The following is a 16,696-nucleotide window of genomic DNA, read 5'->3' as shown; positions in this document are numbered from 1 at the left end:
TCTACAGGTTGCTGTGATGATTAACAAGATATGGTGGGCAGAATACCTGGTACAATGCTTGGCATGTTGTAGCCACTGAGCAGATGATCATTTTGTTGTGGTTATTGTTATAAATACAAATAAGGAGAGAAGTCCGTCTGGGCCACAGTGGGTGTATTAGCACTTCCAGGACGTCCTGATGTGGCTTCCTCTGGTGCCTCTCTAGGTGACAGTAGTAGCCTTTCCAGCACAAAGCCCTTGTCTGATTGACTGCACATAATGGTCTATGCTCTGAGCAGGGAATGGATGTTCTGGAGCATTCCAGTCTACTTCCCTGTGCATCACAAATCCATTCCTTCACAACCCATCTGCTTGGAGCGTACACATTAGTCCTGATCCCAGAGCCCAGCTTGGGGCTTCTCAGTCAGGACAGGAAGAGCTGGCTTTTGAAGCACTCTCTACAGAGCTGATCCTGTGCTTCATGGAGAAATCTTTGATCAGGGCAGAAGAAGCTCCCAGGTGGAATACCCAACAAATTCCATGTACCACACAGAGGCATCCAGGCGAAGCATAGAGCATATCCTGTATACCACAGGGCAGGGCAGTGAATAACCCAGCACAGATCCCAGACGCCAGCAAGGTCTATGCAGAAAGCGAGATCCCTTCACAACGCATAGCAGATCCAGCGTATGTCGCCAAGACCCTGGGGGAATTGATGACACGACCGACAGCGCTCCAGATGAAATGGAGCTCATGTCTAGACCAGAGCAGACCCTTCTTAAGAGGCTGATCCAAACCCAAAAGCTCCCAGCTGGGCGGAGCCCCACTGCAGAAGACTCCGTCTTCAGACTCTGGAAATCTTTCTTTGCGTTCAGACTGTGGCAGATGAAAGAGTGGGACCAGGTAGGACAAGCCTGCTGAGATCCTAATTCATGCAGTTTTTCTCATTCTCCTGACAAGCCAGCACCCCTGGTGAGCCGCTATTAAGCTCCAGCGCTGGAGGTGTTGCAACACTCCAGAACAGGCACGCTTGGCATCACTGAGGCCAAAGGAAGTCCTCCTTTGCATAAATGTGGATTGGGCACAGCCGCTCTTCTCTGATAATGCCAGCAGGGAAACTGGGAGAACCCTCACACCTTCGTCTAGAGATGAAGCTGAAAGGATTCCGGGCGTGCATATGGCCTTCTTTCATTTGAAAATCATTCAAAACTATCTGTAAGATATTATGATTGCCTCCGATTGCCAGACCTTAATCTATCCCAGACCCTGCAAATCTTAGCCATGTTTCCATAATGCCGACAGCTGTCCTGTATGCCGCTGCTCCAGAATGTAGCCGGGTGGATCCCTGCAGGCTCACCGTTGGTGGATCCATGCAAACCGTTTCACAGGACAGCTTCCTACAACGTAAGTGACCCTGACTCACCCTGGGCCTTTGTTCTTCTGTTTGTGTTGAGTTGCTCGAGATGTTACCTGTGTGTCTTTTCAAAGTCCCAAGTAATCCCTCTTTCTCCCTTTTCCTATTTTCATTTACTCTTCAATCACTTCTCACGCACCATTTTAACAACTTAGCATTCAAACACATCTACCCTTCCCCTTCAGGGGCTGTTCGAGGACACTTGGGGAGCCTCCCTCCCCCCACTCGCACCCTGCGCCCCCTTCCAGGCACCTTCTGTCGCCTCTCTTGACACACCACTTTTCCTGGCTGACCCCATCATCAAGGGGGGATTCCTCCCTGCAATGATGTGCTTTGTCCCCGCCCCCGCCCCCAGGCTTCACACCAAAACTTCACTCGATTTTTTCTTTTCTCAGGAAATGCAGTTACTCTAACACCAACGGGCTATTTCCCCGGTGCCCTCATTCCCTTCACTGACAGTCTTCCGACTACCCTCAGTAGATTATTATTATTTATTATTTATCAGCCGTCACACTGTACTCTGCTTCCTCCAAGATATTAAAGAATACACAACCCCTGCACTGAGTTTACAGCCAAAGAGAGCAGAGGCTTGGATTCAGACATCATAGGAGTGAGCTGAGAGAAAGGGATTTATCCGCGAGCCCTCCCGCGGCCCGGGCACAGGGGGGCGGGGCCTGGCAGAGCCCGCCCAGGCCTGCTCCGCCCAATTCCGGCCGGAGAGCAAGCTGCTGCCCACCTTACACACCCGCCCGCCCCCCCCCCAACACACACACACACACAATTTCTACCCAGGCCTCAGGCTTCAGCGGCTTTGCCAAGTGGAGTATGTGTGTGGGGGGGGGGGATTGAAACCCATAAGACTTTATCTTCAGACTGGGGGTGGGGGATGGGGGGAGAGTGGGGAGAACAAATATTTCCTCTGAAATTCAAAACCAGATGAGGAAGAGGTAGGGGAGGAGGGAGAGGTCAGGGAATAAAAACCAGATCTAGGGAGTTAGCAGGGAAGGGAAGACTGGTGCTGAAGTGAAATGTTCTGGCACAATGGGAAAGCCCTCATTGGGGGCCACCCAGGGCCTCCAGCCAGACCTTTCCTATTAGGGTTGAAGTTGGTGTCTGTGTAGACTGCAGAGAGGTGATGGGACTAAGAAAGTCAGTGTACACAGTGTGTGTGTGTTGGGGGGGTCAGTGTAGACATGAAAGCCTAGTGTGGCCTGAGTAGGGGCTGTCTAAACAGAGCGAGGTCGTGTGGATTCAAGAGGATCAGTGTAAACAGGCCAGTGCGCGTACACAGAGGAGAGTCGCGTCTGGACAGTCTGGAGAGGGTCGGTGATCCGGATTTGCAGGGCTGGCCGCGGTTCTTCACAGATTTGGACAATTCCTGCTCCTTTCCGTGGCTAGAGTGTCATAGGGAGGGCGGAAGCTGAAAGACGATTGGACTTTTCGTTCTCAAACTTTTCTGCCAGTTTCCTCAGGTGTTGAGAGCAGACGGGGAGCTCGCGTCGGTCCCAGTCCCCCAACCCTGGGCGGTGGGGCGGAGGACCCGGTCGAGCAGCCGCGACACGCGCGGTGCATCTGCCGAGCCCGGCGAGCCGGGAGCCACCGCAGGGGGCGGGGGCGGCGGACGGACGGATGGACACACCCGCGAGCACTCCGCCCCGGGCCGGGAGCGCGGCCGCCGGGGATCCCTCGGGTCCGGGGAGCAGCGCCGGGTGCCCGGCCCGGGGCGCCCCGCCTCCCCCACCCTCCACCCCCGCCCACTCGGGCGCCCGTGATTGGCTCCGCCCGCCCCTGGCTGCGCGCCGAAGCCCGCCTCCCTCGCAGCTAAAGCAGACTGTACCCGGAGCGGAGCGAGCCAGAAGGGAGCATGGTCCCCGCGCCGCGGCCGCGCCAGCCCCCGCGCCGCCGCCGCCGTCCCCGCCGCCGCGGATCTTGCTGCAGCTCCAGCCCCGGCCCCCGCTCCGCAGCGCCTGCCCGCAGCCCCGGCGGCCGCCGCGCCTGAGCGCAGCCCCCGCCCGGAGCCCGAGCCCCGAGCCCGGAGCCAGCCTAGCCCCGCGGCCGCCGCGGCTGCGGGGAGAGGGCGGGGGCGATGCTGCCGGAGCCGCCGCCGCCGCCGCCGCCTCGGTGAGAGCCGCGCCGCACCGCGCCGCGCATAGCCGCACAGACTGACAGGCAGAAGGACTGACTTCCCTCTCCCGGGCATCCTCCCTGGGCTGCCGGGAGGCGGCGGCGGAGGAGGAGGAGGAGAAGGAAAAGGGGGAGAAGGCGGAGAGCAGGAACGCGAGGAGGTGGACCTGGATCCGTTTCTCCCGGCCAGGACCCGAGCGGCCCCAGCTACCACTACCCGCCGGCGCCGTCCGCTATCCATCAGCCTTCCTGCGCCCACCCGCGACCCCCGGCTCTCTGTGCGTTGGGCCAGGTCCAGAGCGGCGCGGCCGGAGGTAAGAGCCGGGCTAGGGCGCCAAGGATGCGGCGCCGGGGACCCAGGGTCCTGGCGGCTGCGCGGGGCCGGGCCGGGCTTGTGAGCGGGGCCCGAGAACCCGGAACGCTGGGCTCGGCTCCCGCGGCGGCGGCGGCGGCGGCTGGAGCCTCCCGCGTCTGGACTCGCAAGGCTGCAGGAGCCCTTGCGCCTGCGCTGCTCCAGGGGAAAAAAGGGGGGGAAAAACTTGCTGGCCCCGAGTGTGTATGCGCGGGGGCTGCCCGGGACCAATGTCGTGGTGGTCGAGGGTGCTGGAAGCGAGTGTGGCCCCCTGCCGGGGCAGCCCCCCGACTGGGCCCCGCAGCGCGCGTCCCTCTCCAGGCCACCTCTCCTGAGCGGCCCAGGGCCCGGGCCGGGCTGGGGGCCAGGAGGAGGCACCGGGGGGCTGGCCCCCGGGGGCGGCCGCGCGCCCTGCCCTTTGGGGAGGTGCGCGCCTCTGTGCAGCGAGAAGCCAGGTTGGGATTTCTGCCCGCTCCTGTCCTCAGACCCTGCATTTGGGGACCGGGTCTGTTCACTCAATCCCAAGTAACTTTGGAGATAGAGGAGCTTGAAAACCATGGGGAGGGAACTCGCACAGACCTTGTTGTGGTGACCTCCCTTCCCTTAACACCGTGTGGGTGCCAGCGTGTTTGGGGAGAGCGGAAAGGAGAGCTGAAGGGGATGGTAAAGGGGCGAGGATGTGGTGTCGGATGGGGAGGGATTGTTTATGTGTGGGATCGTGTGGACGGAGAGATGTGTAATGTGCGAGTGTGGACGCGCGCCCCGACTGCCACGGGGGGTGCGGGGTGGCGGAGGGCTGGTGTCCGGGTCTCCGTGGCCTGGAGCGGGCCGAGAGCGCGAGGGTTATCCGCGGTCGCCGCGCGGTGCGGGCACTGGGCAGCGCCGGCCCCGGGCCCCGAGGGAGGGGCGCGCTAGCTAGGGGCCCGGAGAGCGGAGCCGAGAACCAGGGAAGGTCCGAGGCATCTCCCGGGCAGGTCGGGTCTGCGTTGGCTGGGGAAGGCGGGCACGCGCTGCCTGCCTGCAGCCAACCGTCACCGAGGAGGGGATGGGGGCAAAACGCGAGTCTCGGATGCCTGGGTCCGCCAGCTGAGAAGCCAGTTGCCGTTCCTAGGCTCTGGAACCGAACGGCAGACGCGTTCAGTTGGCGTGTCCTCCCGCGGATCCCTAGGGATGCTGATGGGTGAGGAGCCGCCGCCTTTGCCATCCCTGCCGCTCTGCAAACGCTCTCCCCTCCCTACGGTGCTTGCGCCGCGGCGTGCCCCGGGCGAATCGTGGACGCAGGTATTTATGTGGCATTAGACGAGACCTCGGCGCTGGAGAGACCGGACCGTGGAGGACGCTGAGCTGCTGCTGCCCGCGCAACTTCCACTTCCTCAGCTCAGGGACAGTCAGGCTCCGCTGCTGCAGGCTCCAGCCCCTCATCAGCCGAGCTACGCTGGAATTCGGACTCCTCTTGCAGTGACAGATCTGTCCTGGTTACAGCTGTATTTACCCTAATTTCAGTCTCTTTAAAGTCATCTGTTAGTCACTACAGAGTTCCTTCTCTTTCCGTGTGGTCTTATCTCTAACTTAGCTCTGGGAGGGCAGATTTAAGGAATTATCTCGGTTTGGGATGAATGACAGCAGTTTTAATTAGCCCACCTCATTCCTGATGTTTTTAAAAATTATATTGGGTTAGTGTAGAGCTAACTTTTTCACTCCTTTTGGGGAGTGGGTTGATGAACAATTTTATAGATTGTTCATCCTAACACTTGGCAAAAACGTTGTCAGATATCGCGCAGGTGAATACTTCAAAGGCTGGTCGCTAAGCATGGATTTGAGTAGTCACACATTCTAGGTATTTGTACAGGTGTGGAGCCGTGTGCAAGTGACCGATATAGTCTCTGTCCCATACATTCTGAGTGCACTTGATTTCTCAGCCTGCTATAAATCAGAGAATTACTAGCATATGTGCCCTTAAACTCTGTGTGGATTTAATGGCATTTAAATTGGTTTATAGGTTGATGCATTTAACCAATTTTAATAACTTTTCTGCACAAGCATCTTATAATCCATGTTTGTCCATGATTAAGGAAAACATTTTCTTCTGTTCAGTCTCTCTGTTTCTAGCACAGTTAACGAAAATTTGTAGGTCTCCAACTTTCATTTGCAAGCAACAATCCAAAGGAAATACCTAGAGCTGTACTGAAATAAAATATCCTATGGTAGCCATGGTAACAAATAGATTAAGGTTATTGGTTTTCATCTGGATGTGTTGTGGGGGGGAGAATCTAGTGTTGTGTCTTTTTAATTATGTTTCTAATGAGTAGTGGTCATACTCCAAGTATTCAGTGTGGGAGATAAGCGAGGCCGAGAATTCAGTTTTGTGAGAGGTTTATTGGAACAAAGACTGGTAGAGCCCATGTGAGTGACTTCTGTTAACTGTAGCTCCTCATATCCAGAAAGCAAATGGGTAAAACCTTTTTTGTTTTTCAAGTAGAGGAGAATGGAGTTAGTCCCTTTAGGATTAGAAAATGTATTTTGCTTATAAGCTCTTACCAAAGGAACCTTCAAATCTGGCTCCTGTTTTGTAGGAATAAACATGTTAGAAGTGTGGATGTTGGTGTGGATTGAGTGTCACAGTTGTTATCAACACCTGTCAGTCTAAGTGAGGCATATCATTAGTCTATTCAAATCTTGCCTATTTCAATATTCATGCATTTCCATGGTGATCCATTCTATTTTTGTTTACTTAGTCAACCTTATAAATCTTTGGCATCAATTTCAGTTATGCCATCTTTTTTTCTTTCATTTATCAATTGATTTGGCTGCAAATCATTCCCAGTTTAAAGCATGTCCTTTCTTTTTTTCTGCTAGTTCCCAAAAGTTTACACTATTCCTGGTTACACACAGATATAAAGGGGTTAAATTATTTTGATAGACTCAAATAACACGACTGATGCTAATGGAGTTTTTTAGCATCTCATTTGATATGTGTGTGTGCAGTGGGTTTTTTTTTCTTTAGCAGGCTTACAGTAAAGCTTTCTCGCTTTATGGCTCCAAGACGTCAACCCAATCCAGCAGAATTGACTAAAGATTTTCCTTCCTCCCTCTTTCCCTCCCTTCCTTCTTTCCTTTTTTTTTTCCTACCCTGTTATGGTTCAAGGATTCTTTATGTCTTCAGCCATATCTGGCTCAAACAGACTTCAAGACTTTGTGTATTGGAACAGGCCTGTCCTTCTAGGATCTTTTCTCTTCTAGTAGTAGCCAAAGACAGAAGGTTCTGGAGCATCAGAGGATTTTCAGAATACGATATATGTTTAATCACAGCATATAGTGTCCCTGGAATCATTGTAACATTTTAAGTTCACTGAACAGGCAGCTTCGCTTAAATGCGAATGATGATTTTGTTCACCCACTTTCAACTTTGCTTTCTAATGATGCAATCCCATGCTAATCACACCCTGTATATTTCAGAAATATCAAGGCAAGCGTTAGCACGCTTCTGACTTATTAGGATCAGGCGAAGTAATTGGAACACTTAAGTTCAAAGTCAGATGGAGAAATGGAATTATAACCAACCTTGTGATTCTATAATCGGTCAACTAAGTGCCTACTTGGAGGTGGGGGAGGAAGAAACACCATGAATAAGAAATCCAGCCATTGGTTGTGGTGGATGAGGATAAACTAAGGCAGAAACCATGTAGGACGACTGGAGAACAAGAAATCTCTTTTTGGACAGATAAATCACATGTGGACCCAAATGTTTAAAAACTGGAAGAGTATTTGTAGTTTGTGCAGAAGATGGTCATTTGTTATTACTCAGGAAATCAAGGGTCATTCCTAATATGCTAAAAAAAATGGGTAACATAATCCCTGGAAAGTACTTTCATATGAAGTAAATAGAAACGGTCTTAATTTTGGTTAAGAAGGAGAAGTGTGTCAGAATTACCTGCCCAATGGATCAAAAATGCTGAGATCAGGACAACTCTGAAAGCAAACTCTGTGGTTCTTCCTACAACAGCTACAGACTTACTTTCCCAAAGTCCTCTGTCAGAAAGATGGTCTATACTTCAAGGAAATCATTTGAAAATGGAAACTGAAGCTGCAAATTAAGATGAGGCAAGTTGATCATTGAAAGTAGCAACACAGTTATTTGAAAAATGAACTTTATTGTCTTGGGGCATTTCCACCTTTAGGATGGGAAGGGGGAGATTTCTCGTTTCCCTTGAGAGAGGGTTTCTGCATGAAATTCAAATGGTTCATAGACTCTTGACTCTGCAGCAAGCGATGATGATTCAGAAGCTAGAACAGGAATGGTCAAGCATTGTTATGGTAGGGGATCGTGTTTGGGCCAAGAGGTCAGCTCCCCAAGCATTTAAAGGCTGCCATTGGTTGCACAGGGGTCAATTTTTACAATTATTTTATAGAGTTTTGTAATTTTTAAATTATTAACTCTTCTAAGGATATATGTGTGTGTGTGTATATATATACACACACACACACATATAAAAATATATATTCTGCCACTTTTTTTTTAGTTGTGGTAAAAGAACACATAACATAAAATTTATCATCTTTACCATTTTTGAGTGTACAGTTCAATAGTGTTTAACATTCACATTGTTGTGCAATGGATATCCAGAGCTTTTTCATCATACAAAGCTGAAACTCTACACCCATTAAACATCGACTGCCTGTTCCCCACTCCCCTAGGCCCTGGCAGCCACCATTCTACTTTCTATGGATTTGACTACTTTAATACCTTGTATAAGTGGAATCCTACAGTCCAAGTCTGTGAACATGGATGTGCAAATATCTCTTTGAGATCCTGTTTTAATTCTTTTGGCTATATACCCAGAGTGGGATTGCTGTATTCTGCCGCTTTTTACCTAATACATTACATTGATCTTCTGTTTAAGAGACTTGGTGAAAACACGGACAACAGAATACAGTCAGATAAAGAGTGCAGTAGATGTGACTGACATTTGTTCTTGCTTTTTTGTGTGTACATTTCGTCACAAGTCTCTCTGATCTCTTAGGTTTCGCTTTTAGGGCTTGCCTGAGTCGCAGCAATATTACTGAGTGGGTAAAGGCACGGACTTAGTATCAGAGTTGAAGTCCAGTCCCTCGTGCCTACTAGCTGTGTGACCTTGGAAAGATCCTACATCTCAGAAAGCCTCAGTTTTCTTTTATGAAAATGGAGGGAATCATCGTGGCTGAGATAACCCTAGTAAAACCTGCATCCCAGTGTGTGTCCTGGAGAAGTGCTCCAGAGAGGAGAGCTTAGGTGAAGTGTAGTGATAGGAGAGGCAACAGCAACCCTGGAGCTCTCAGAAACCGCAGACACCTGTCCTGTTAAATTCAATCATAAGTGTTTTCATGGTGCACCAGGATGTGTATATATATACTGTATTCTGTGAGTCTCATTATCAGTACTTATTTTGAAAAGCATGAGAGATTTGCATCACAATTACAATAGTTAAAAATGTCCTTGAGTGGATTTGATATATGAACTTTTAATTCCATTTTTAGTATCATAATTTTAGAGTTGATATGGATTTTAGAGGTCAGCTAATCTACCTGTTATTCAATCACCAAACCTGTATCAAGCCCCAATAATATAATAATAGTAGCTTGCAGTTATGGCTGCTTACTATATTTTAGTACTTTACATATATTATCTCTAATCCTCGTGTCAACGCTGCGAGGTAGGGATTATCCACATTTTACAAATGAAGATGAAGCTCAGAAAGGTAATCAACTGGCCCCAGGCCACAAATCTAGCCACATTGTACAGCTGGGTTTGAACCCAGATCCCTTAGCTACCATCTGCCTGTCTTGTCTTGCCTTTTCTGTGTGTGTGTGTGTGTGTGTGTGTGTGTGTGTGCGCGCGCGCGCGCACGCGTGGTTTTCTGATACTCCAGACTGAGTCTCAATGCATTTGCACCACTTCACACTGCCTCTTATGTGCCAGGTACTGCATTGTCTGTGCTAATTAACATTTTAAATAAAATAATTCTCTTAGACGGAAAGTGAGCTTAAATAAGAATATTAACCAGGTCTGACCAACATTCACTGTACTTTCGGATTTGCCCACCTGCTTCCATTTACTCTGGTTCCTGGAAGGCTAATGAGAAAAACTTTTAGATGCTTGAATGGCATCTGTTTCCATATTGAGCCAGTGTAATAAATTAACAGCACATTGAAGAGGAGAAACAATGTACAAAGGATTTAAGGATACATCCAGAACAACTTGAGACTGATCTGGGCATGTTCATTTTTGAATCCCAGTGCCTAGCACTGAGCCTGGCATGGAACTCTATAGTAAAAATGTTTGCCTGGATAAGATTATGCCCAGAGAAGGTGTCAGGTAATAGGATATCGAAACCTACTTTTTGGTTTTTCTTTTCATTCAGTGTCTGTATAGTTATATCTTCATGGGTTTTCATTGTGTGGAATTTTAGATGCTATATTTGGGCATATATCTATTAAATATGCTTGTTGATGAGTTCTAACTAATCTAAATGGAATCTTCTAAGATTTATGACTTGAGACTTGGAAGACTAATTTTCTTGGAGCTTCTTCATTCCACTGATAACTTGAATCCATTTGGCACTTTTGAGAGTCGACACAAAGTGCATCGTTCATATCACGTTTCCTTGCGAAGTGTCTTCCCCACTCAGATTTTTAAATTTGTGGTATTTCACAAAAGCATTGTTTCAAAGAAAAACAAAACACCTAGAAATCATAGAGACCGCTATGAAAAGGCAGTGACACTGTATTTTCCAACTTCAGTCCTATTTTTATTCTTTAGATTCGTTTTTGTTTTTGAAGATGGGAAAAGAGTGTGAAGAAAGCCTGGAGCAGATGTCACAAAGATGTGTTTGCTCCCTGTTTTAACTCTTCCAACCCTCCTTCAGCCAAGTAGTGGCTTCTTAGTATGAGAGTCACGTGAGAAGGGCATGGTTATGGTGCCTTGCGATCAACTTGGAACTAAGCGATGGCACAGCAATCCTGGGTGAGGGTTAGGCTGCAGAGGGGTGGCTGTCCTGGATTGGCACATTGGGGAGAGCAGGGCCTTTCCTGTGGCATCTCGTTTGTTGCTCACCCTGTGACATGGGTGGCATTATTCCCATTTTGTAGATGAGTCCTAGAGAGACAAAGCATTTGCCTGAGGTCAGACCAATAAACATGGGTGCTCGATGGGTTAAAGGGGTGAACAAGCCTGGCCTCCAGACTTGGAGGGTGCCAGAGCACGTGCACTGATTTTCCAAAGCTCCGATCTAGAATCCCTAGATCGCTAGATTCAGTGGTCTGAATTCAGGCCAATCCAGCAGTGCTGGCTTTAGTGGGGCAGCGGCATGGTCTCTCCTGCCCAGAACATGATGGCCATTTTGGGTGGGCAGTGAGGAGGGAGCCTGCTCTGCATTTATGTGCATCCCTAGTCAGTCTCCCTGATGCTGAGAGAGAGCTTCAGGGTCGCAGCTCAGGAACCTCATACCCACATTCATCTCGAGGCCATTTTGTTGCAATTCTGCACTGTTCTGACCTCTTGAAATATGGGTAGGTTATTTTGCCGTTGACTTAGCTTACTTGGTTGGTGTGAAGAAGTATAAGATGACCATGCTCTGATTCTGGCTGTCCGAACCCAAAGCAAGGCCCTGGAAATTTGGGAAGAGTAAGCGCTGCATTTGGAAGCCGGGGCGATGAGACCCAGGCTGCGTGCCGCGTGCGTGTCTGGCCCATCTTGCTAGCAAAGAGCCTTCTGTAAGTGGAGTGCTGTAATCTATTCGGTTCATGCTGTTCCAACCAGCTTTAATCATCAAAACTTGAATAATATTCAAACTGTGAAAGGAACATATTTCTTGCTGAAGCCTAGGTGTGCCAAGTGGAAGCGCCAGGGCTTCTCCATCTACCGATCTCTGGCAGCATGTTGCAAAAAAAGGAGCACCTGGATTGCCTCATGCAGTGTGGGGAAACTGCCTGTCTCCTCAATCAAACGGCACTAAGATTTAAAATTTCCTCCTTTCCCCCCAGAGGAGAAAAATGATTTTCATGAAATTGTGCTTCATGGAAGTCACTTTTTTCCTCTCTATGAGGATACCACCTCTCTTGTGACCTGAAGGAACATTCCTCCCTGACCTCGGGTATCTGACAGGGTCTGCTCTGGCACCCCTGGGGGAGAGGTCGGGCAGTGCAGAGACCCACAGAGCTCTCTGGAGGGAGGGGATGTGGGTTGTGGGACCGGTGACTGGTGACTGGGACGTGAGGGGAAGGCCACAGGCAGCCAGGGAGAGACTAGTAGGAAAGCAGCTTGGGCTCCTGCCTTCCTGGGATAAAGGCACCCAGACTGTCATCCTGTGGCAAGGGCTCCAGCCTTGCGTGTGTGGATGACAGCCTTGCCTCTCCTTTGCTCTCTCCCTCACATCCCCAAGTGAGAAGGGCTTTCCAGAGCCACTGCCCTGCTCAGGCTCCATTTAAGCTTCTTTCCTAGAATCTGCAGAAACCACAAAAAGCCATCTTTGTGGGTGAGGACTCCTGGGGGAGGCTGTAGGGGTGGGATGGGCACTCACTGAACTGTGAAGTCACAATTCGAGAGCTGTAACTGTCAGCTGTTTTTATCCCAGCTATGCCTCCCAGGTGTCTGGTCTTCAGAAACATTTTTTGGTATCTGAAATAGACACCTGGGCCAGGTATAGTCTCCTTGGTCTTAGGAAAAGGGGCAGGCAGTTACGTGTCTGACTGTTTGCTTCTGTGCTCTGTGTGACCTCCGTGGGCTGCTATGGGTGGGAACAGGTGTAGAGGATGTGAGATTGACATCTAGGGACTGATCGTGTGACAGTAGGGAGGGCGAGACTGGGTTCTCAGTCCTGCACAAAGTTATAATTAAAACTTATTTACTTTCAACTCAACAACAAACACACAAACCACCAGATTGAAAAATGGGCAAAGACTTGAGTAGACATTGCTCCAAAGAAGATATACCATTAGCCAATAAGCACGTGAAAAGATGCTCAACATCACTAATCATTAGGAAAATGCAAATCAAAACCATGATGAAATATGACTTCACGCCCATTAGGATGACTGTTATTAAAAAAAAAAAAAACACAGAAAATAACAAGTGTTGGTGAGGATGTGGAGAAATTGGAACCCTTACATGCTGCTTGTGGAAATGTAAAATGGTATAACTGCTGTATAAAACGGTATGGCAGTTCCTTAAAAAATTAAACATAGAATTACCATATAATCCAACAATTCTACTACAAAAGAAGTGAAAGCAAGGGCTCAAATAGATATTTTTACACCCATGTTCATAGCAGCATTATTCACAATAGCCAAAAGGTGGAAGCAACCCAAGTATTCATCAATGAATGAATGGATAAAATGTGGTATATACATACAATGGGATATTATTCAGCCTTAAAAGAGAAGGAAATTCTGACACATGCTATAACATGGATAAACCTTGAAGACATTAGGCTAAGTGAAATAAGCCAGTCACAAAAAGACAGATATTGTATGATTCCACATATATGAGGTACCTAGAGGAGTCAAATTCATAGAGATGGAAAGTGGAATGGTGGTTGCCGGGGGCTGGGGGGAGAGGGGAAGAGGAAGTTGTTATTTAATGGGTGGGGGTTTTAGTTTGGGAAGATGAAAAAGTTCTGGAGATGGATGGTGGTGATGGTTGCACAACAATGTGAATGTACTAAATGCTGCTGAACTCCATTTAAATGGCTAAAATGGTAAATTTTATGTTATATATTTTTACCACAATAAAAGGGTAGACTTCTAAACATATTCCAAACTGGTTCTCCTAATAAATTGTTTAAACAATTTGCTTAGGGAAAAAAAGGCATTCACTTTACCAGTTCAAAAACTCTTATTGAGCACTTACTGTGTACCTTGCCCTGTGGTGGGCATTGTATTTATTTACTTATTTCATTTGAGGTGTGTAATAGTTGAGGCAATACAATAAAATCTACAGACCTGAAGTGTTCAGGGCACTGAGTTTTGATAATTGTATAGACCTGTGTAGCCACCATCCAAAACAAGATATAAAACATTTCTATCACCCTAGAAGTTCCCTTGCCCCTCTCCAAGCAATCCCCCTTCTTCTCCCCAGCCACAACCACTTTGTGACGTCAATCACCATTGATTAGCTTTGCCTGCTGTTGACTTTGTCCAGTTTCTGCCCAGCTGGTTTTACTCATCATACCATGTGAGCCATTTATCCATGTTGACGTGTGTTCCAATAGTTCGTTCTTTATTGCTAAGTAGTATTCCAGGGCACATACCACAGTTGATGTGTCCATTCTCCTGTGGATGGACATTAGGTGGTGTTCAGAGACAGCCAGCAGCAAGTGAGGATGTTAGTCGGTCAACTGGAAGTGTCCCCACAGGCTGGGGTTATCCTACAAGTTCTCCGTGCTGAGCGTTTTCTTGACTGGCAGCATACCCAGCCTTGAATGGTCTCCAGGGAATGGCATTTTGGTGACTTACACTAAAAATATGACATCCAGTCATATTTCTCTGCTGAAGGCACGTCACACCGGAAGCTAACTCTCTATCAGGAGGCTGCTTGGTGACTCTGCACTGGGGACAGGAGGTTGGTAGATGGTCTTAAAGTTCAGTGTCCTTGAGCTGTGACTGCATCATTCCCAGCTCAGGTGGCCACCTGCAGAACTGACCAGATGCCTGAGGGGCACAGCGTGGGGGTGGGAGAAGCAGAGCATCCTCTCCTGGGCAGGGCTAGAGTGGCCAGTCCCCAGCTGGGCCTCTTCCTCTCTGGTTTGGAGCCTCAAGGCTGATTGACTTGTTCTTTCTGTAGCCATGTTAATGCCTTTCATCTGAGACTGAGGCACAAGAGCTGTTCTCTCTTTGTAGTGACTTTGTCCTCTCTGTTGTGACCCAATCTCCAGTGGGCCTATAGTGTGACTCTGAGGTCAGTGTCCCCCATTTCCACATTTCTGGGCAGTGTCTCATCTGACGAAGTCGTGAGGCCATATGCTTAAGAGATGTGGCCTTCACTGCCAGGTAGATCTGGGCCCAGCATCCTAGCAGGGCCACCTAGAAGTGGCGGGATCTTACTGCACCTCTTGGAACATAGCTACCTCATATAATGACACTAATAATCGCTTTGCTGCCCTATATACTGCCTGTGACAGGCCTGGGAGTGGGGTGGGAGGGGAATTCCTGCCTTCCAGAAACTCAGACGAAATTCCTCATTCTGAAAGCTGAATTCAGTTATTTTCCCCTATTTGCACATTCCTAGGGAGTGCCTCATCACATGATGTAGACGATGCAAATGGAGAGTGTGGGCGACAACTGGAACTGTCGCCCTATGGCAGAGAGCTGTGGAGACACAGCAGGGCTGGTGAGGGTGGGCTGTGGTCACCAGGAAGCCCCACAGAGCAGGGAGAATTTGGAGGCCCTCCAAGGTCAAGCATATTTATGGTGGTATCCCTCCCCCCATTCAGGAGCCTCACTCTGTGTACACAGCCCCCGTCCCAAGTCCACCAGTTCACGAGCTCAATACAGCTAACAAATCTACTCTCCGCTGTGAGAGGTAAGCTTGGAAGACCCAGCTTGGGTTTGCACAGTGATTTCTAAAGGATGCATCGCCCTGAATTCACCGCTGAGAGATGTTGGTGGCACAGCTGGGGTGTGCGTGAGCCCCGTGACTGTGGTCGGCGCCCTCGCCAGAGCCCACAGTGTTGATGCTCATGGGTGGGGGAATGGAGTGTGGAGCCCATCTCAGCCAATCAAAGCCTGATGAGTCGCCTGCTCACCCGTGGGCTCAGGGGACTTGGACAGAGGAAAGGATCTGCCCTTTAAGGGAGCTACATCCCAAAGTGGTAGGAGGAATAGGAAAGGTGCATTGTTGACAGAGGTATTGTCAGCTGGTTCCAAGGAGCCGCTCTCTGGCCAGGCTGAGGCCACCCTCGGTTTCCTCTCCCCTATTCCTTCTCCAGAAGGCTTGCCCACCTCTCTGTGCAGTTCAGATCCTGCCTGTCCTTTACGGCTTCCTCCGGGAGGAGCCCCCTGCCTGTGGGGATTACCTGACCCAGGTTCTCCATGTAACTGCTTCACGGGAGCCCACAGCTGACCATGGGTTCTCGGGGGAATTCACCGCCTCACCTTTTGTTTATATCCCTTTGCTGATTTTCCTCTGAGGGCTTAGGCCAACGCTGAGCATTTTCACAGTTGAGACAAGCGAGGCCCAGAGAAGGGGAAGTCCCGTCTAAGACTTGCCAGTCAGAGGCACAGCTGGGACTGGAATCCCAAATCCCGGAATGTGGGAAGAACACCCTGGACGCTGCAGGGAGGTCTAGGTAAGGGATCCTCGCCTGTATCAGGTGCTATTTCAAGCTTTCCTGGGTGGAAAAGCACAAACTCTGGAATTTTCTCTCTCTGTGTTAGTTATTATCACATGGAAGCAGGGACAATTTCCTAAAATGTGTCCTCGATAAGGGATCCCTCCACCAGGATGTGAAATGACTGTGCATCAAATTTAGTAAAAGATGATCTCTGCTCCACTTTTCCTGCACACCAGACGCGGATCTTTCCAGGACGCTACCCTGTGTGCTCATCTTAAGTCCTTGGGCCTTGGGGTCTTTGGTGAAAGCCCAGCCTGTATTGAGCTCCCAGTGTTGCCCATGCCCCCCTCCCGCATCCTCTTCCCTCTCTCTCCCCCCACCCAGGTTTGTGTCTCCCCTCTGCACAGCTATGACCCGCACAGCCCAGTTGTCATGGGGAAACCTGTCTTCGGGGTGTGTGTTTGGGCACTGGGATGGGACTGCCAAAATGGCGGCACGAAAACTCTTCCTTGCCTTTCTTCT

At 49.4% G+C, this 16,696-nt stretch overlaps 2 protein-coding genes across 2 annotated transcripts in view; both read left to right on the top strand.

Moving 5' to 3' along the window:
* The first annotated feature begins 3,022 nt into the window (after positions 1–3,022).
* Positions 3,023–3,835, top strand: LOC131411731 (atherin-like). The gene is made up of 2 exons (XM_058550713.1): positions 3,023–3,514; positions 3,614–3,835. Exons 1-2 carry the CDS (start codon positions 3,023–3,025, stop codon positions 3,833–3,835), a joined length of 714 nt encoding a protein of 237 aa, XP_058406696.1.
* The window catches only part of KLHL29 (kelch like family member 29), a 306,684-nt gene continuing 293,304 nt past the window's right edge, over positions 3,317–16,696 (top strand). Inside the window, exon 1 of the mRNA XM_058551720.1 lies at positions 3,317–3,831. The gene's annotated coding sequence lies outside the window, so the exon portion shown is untranslated. The remainder of the gene's footprint in view (positions 3,832–16,696) is intronic.

Source organism: Diceros bicornis, chromosome 12, assembly GCF_020826845.1.
Source record: "Diceros bicornis minor isolate mBicDic1 chromosome 12, mDicBic1.mat.cur, whole genome shotgun sequence".
Classification (NCBI taxonomy): domain Eukaryota; kingdom Metazoa; phylum Chordata; class Mammalia; order Perissodactyla; family Rhinocerotidae; genus Diceros; species Diceros bicornis.
The sequence above is the reverse complement of the archived record's forward strand: the minus strand, read 5'-3'. Positions and strand labels throughout refer to the sequence as shown.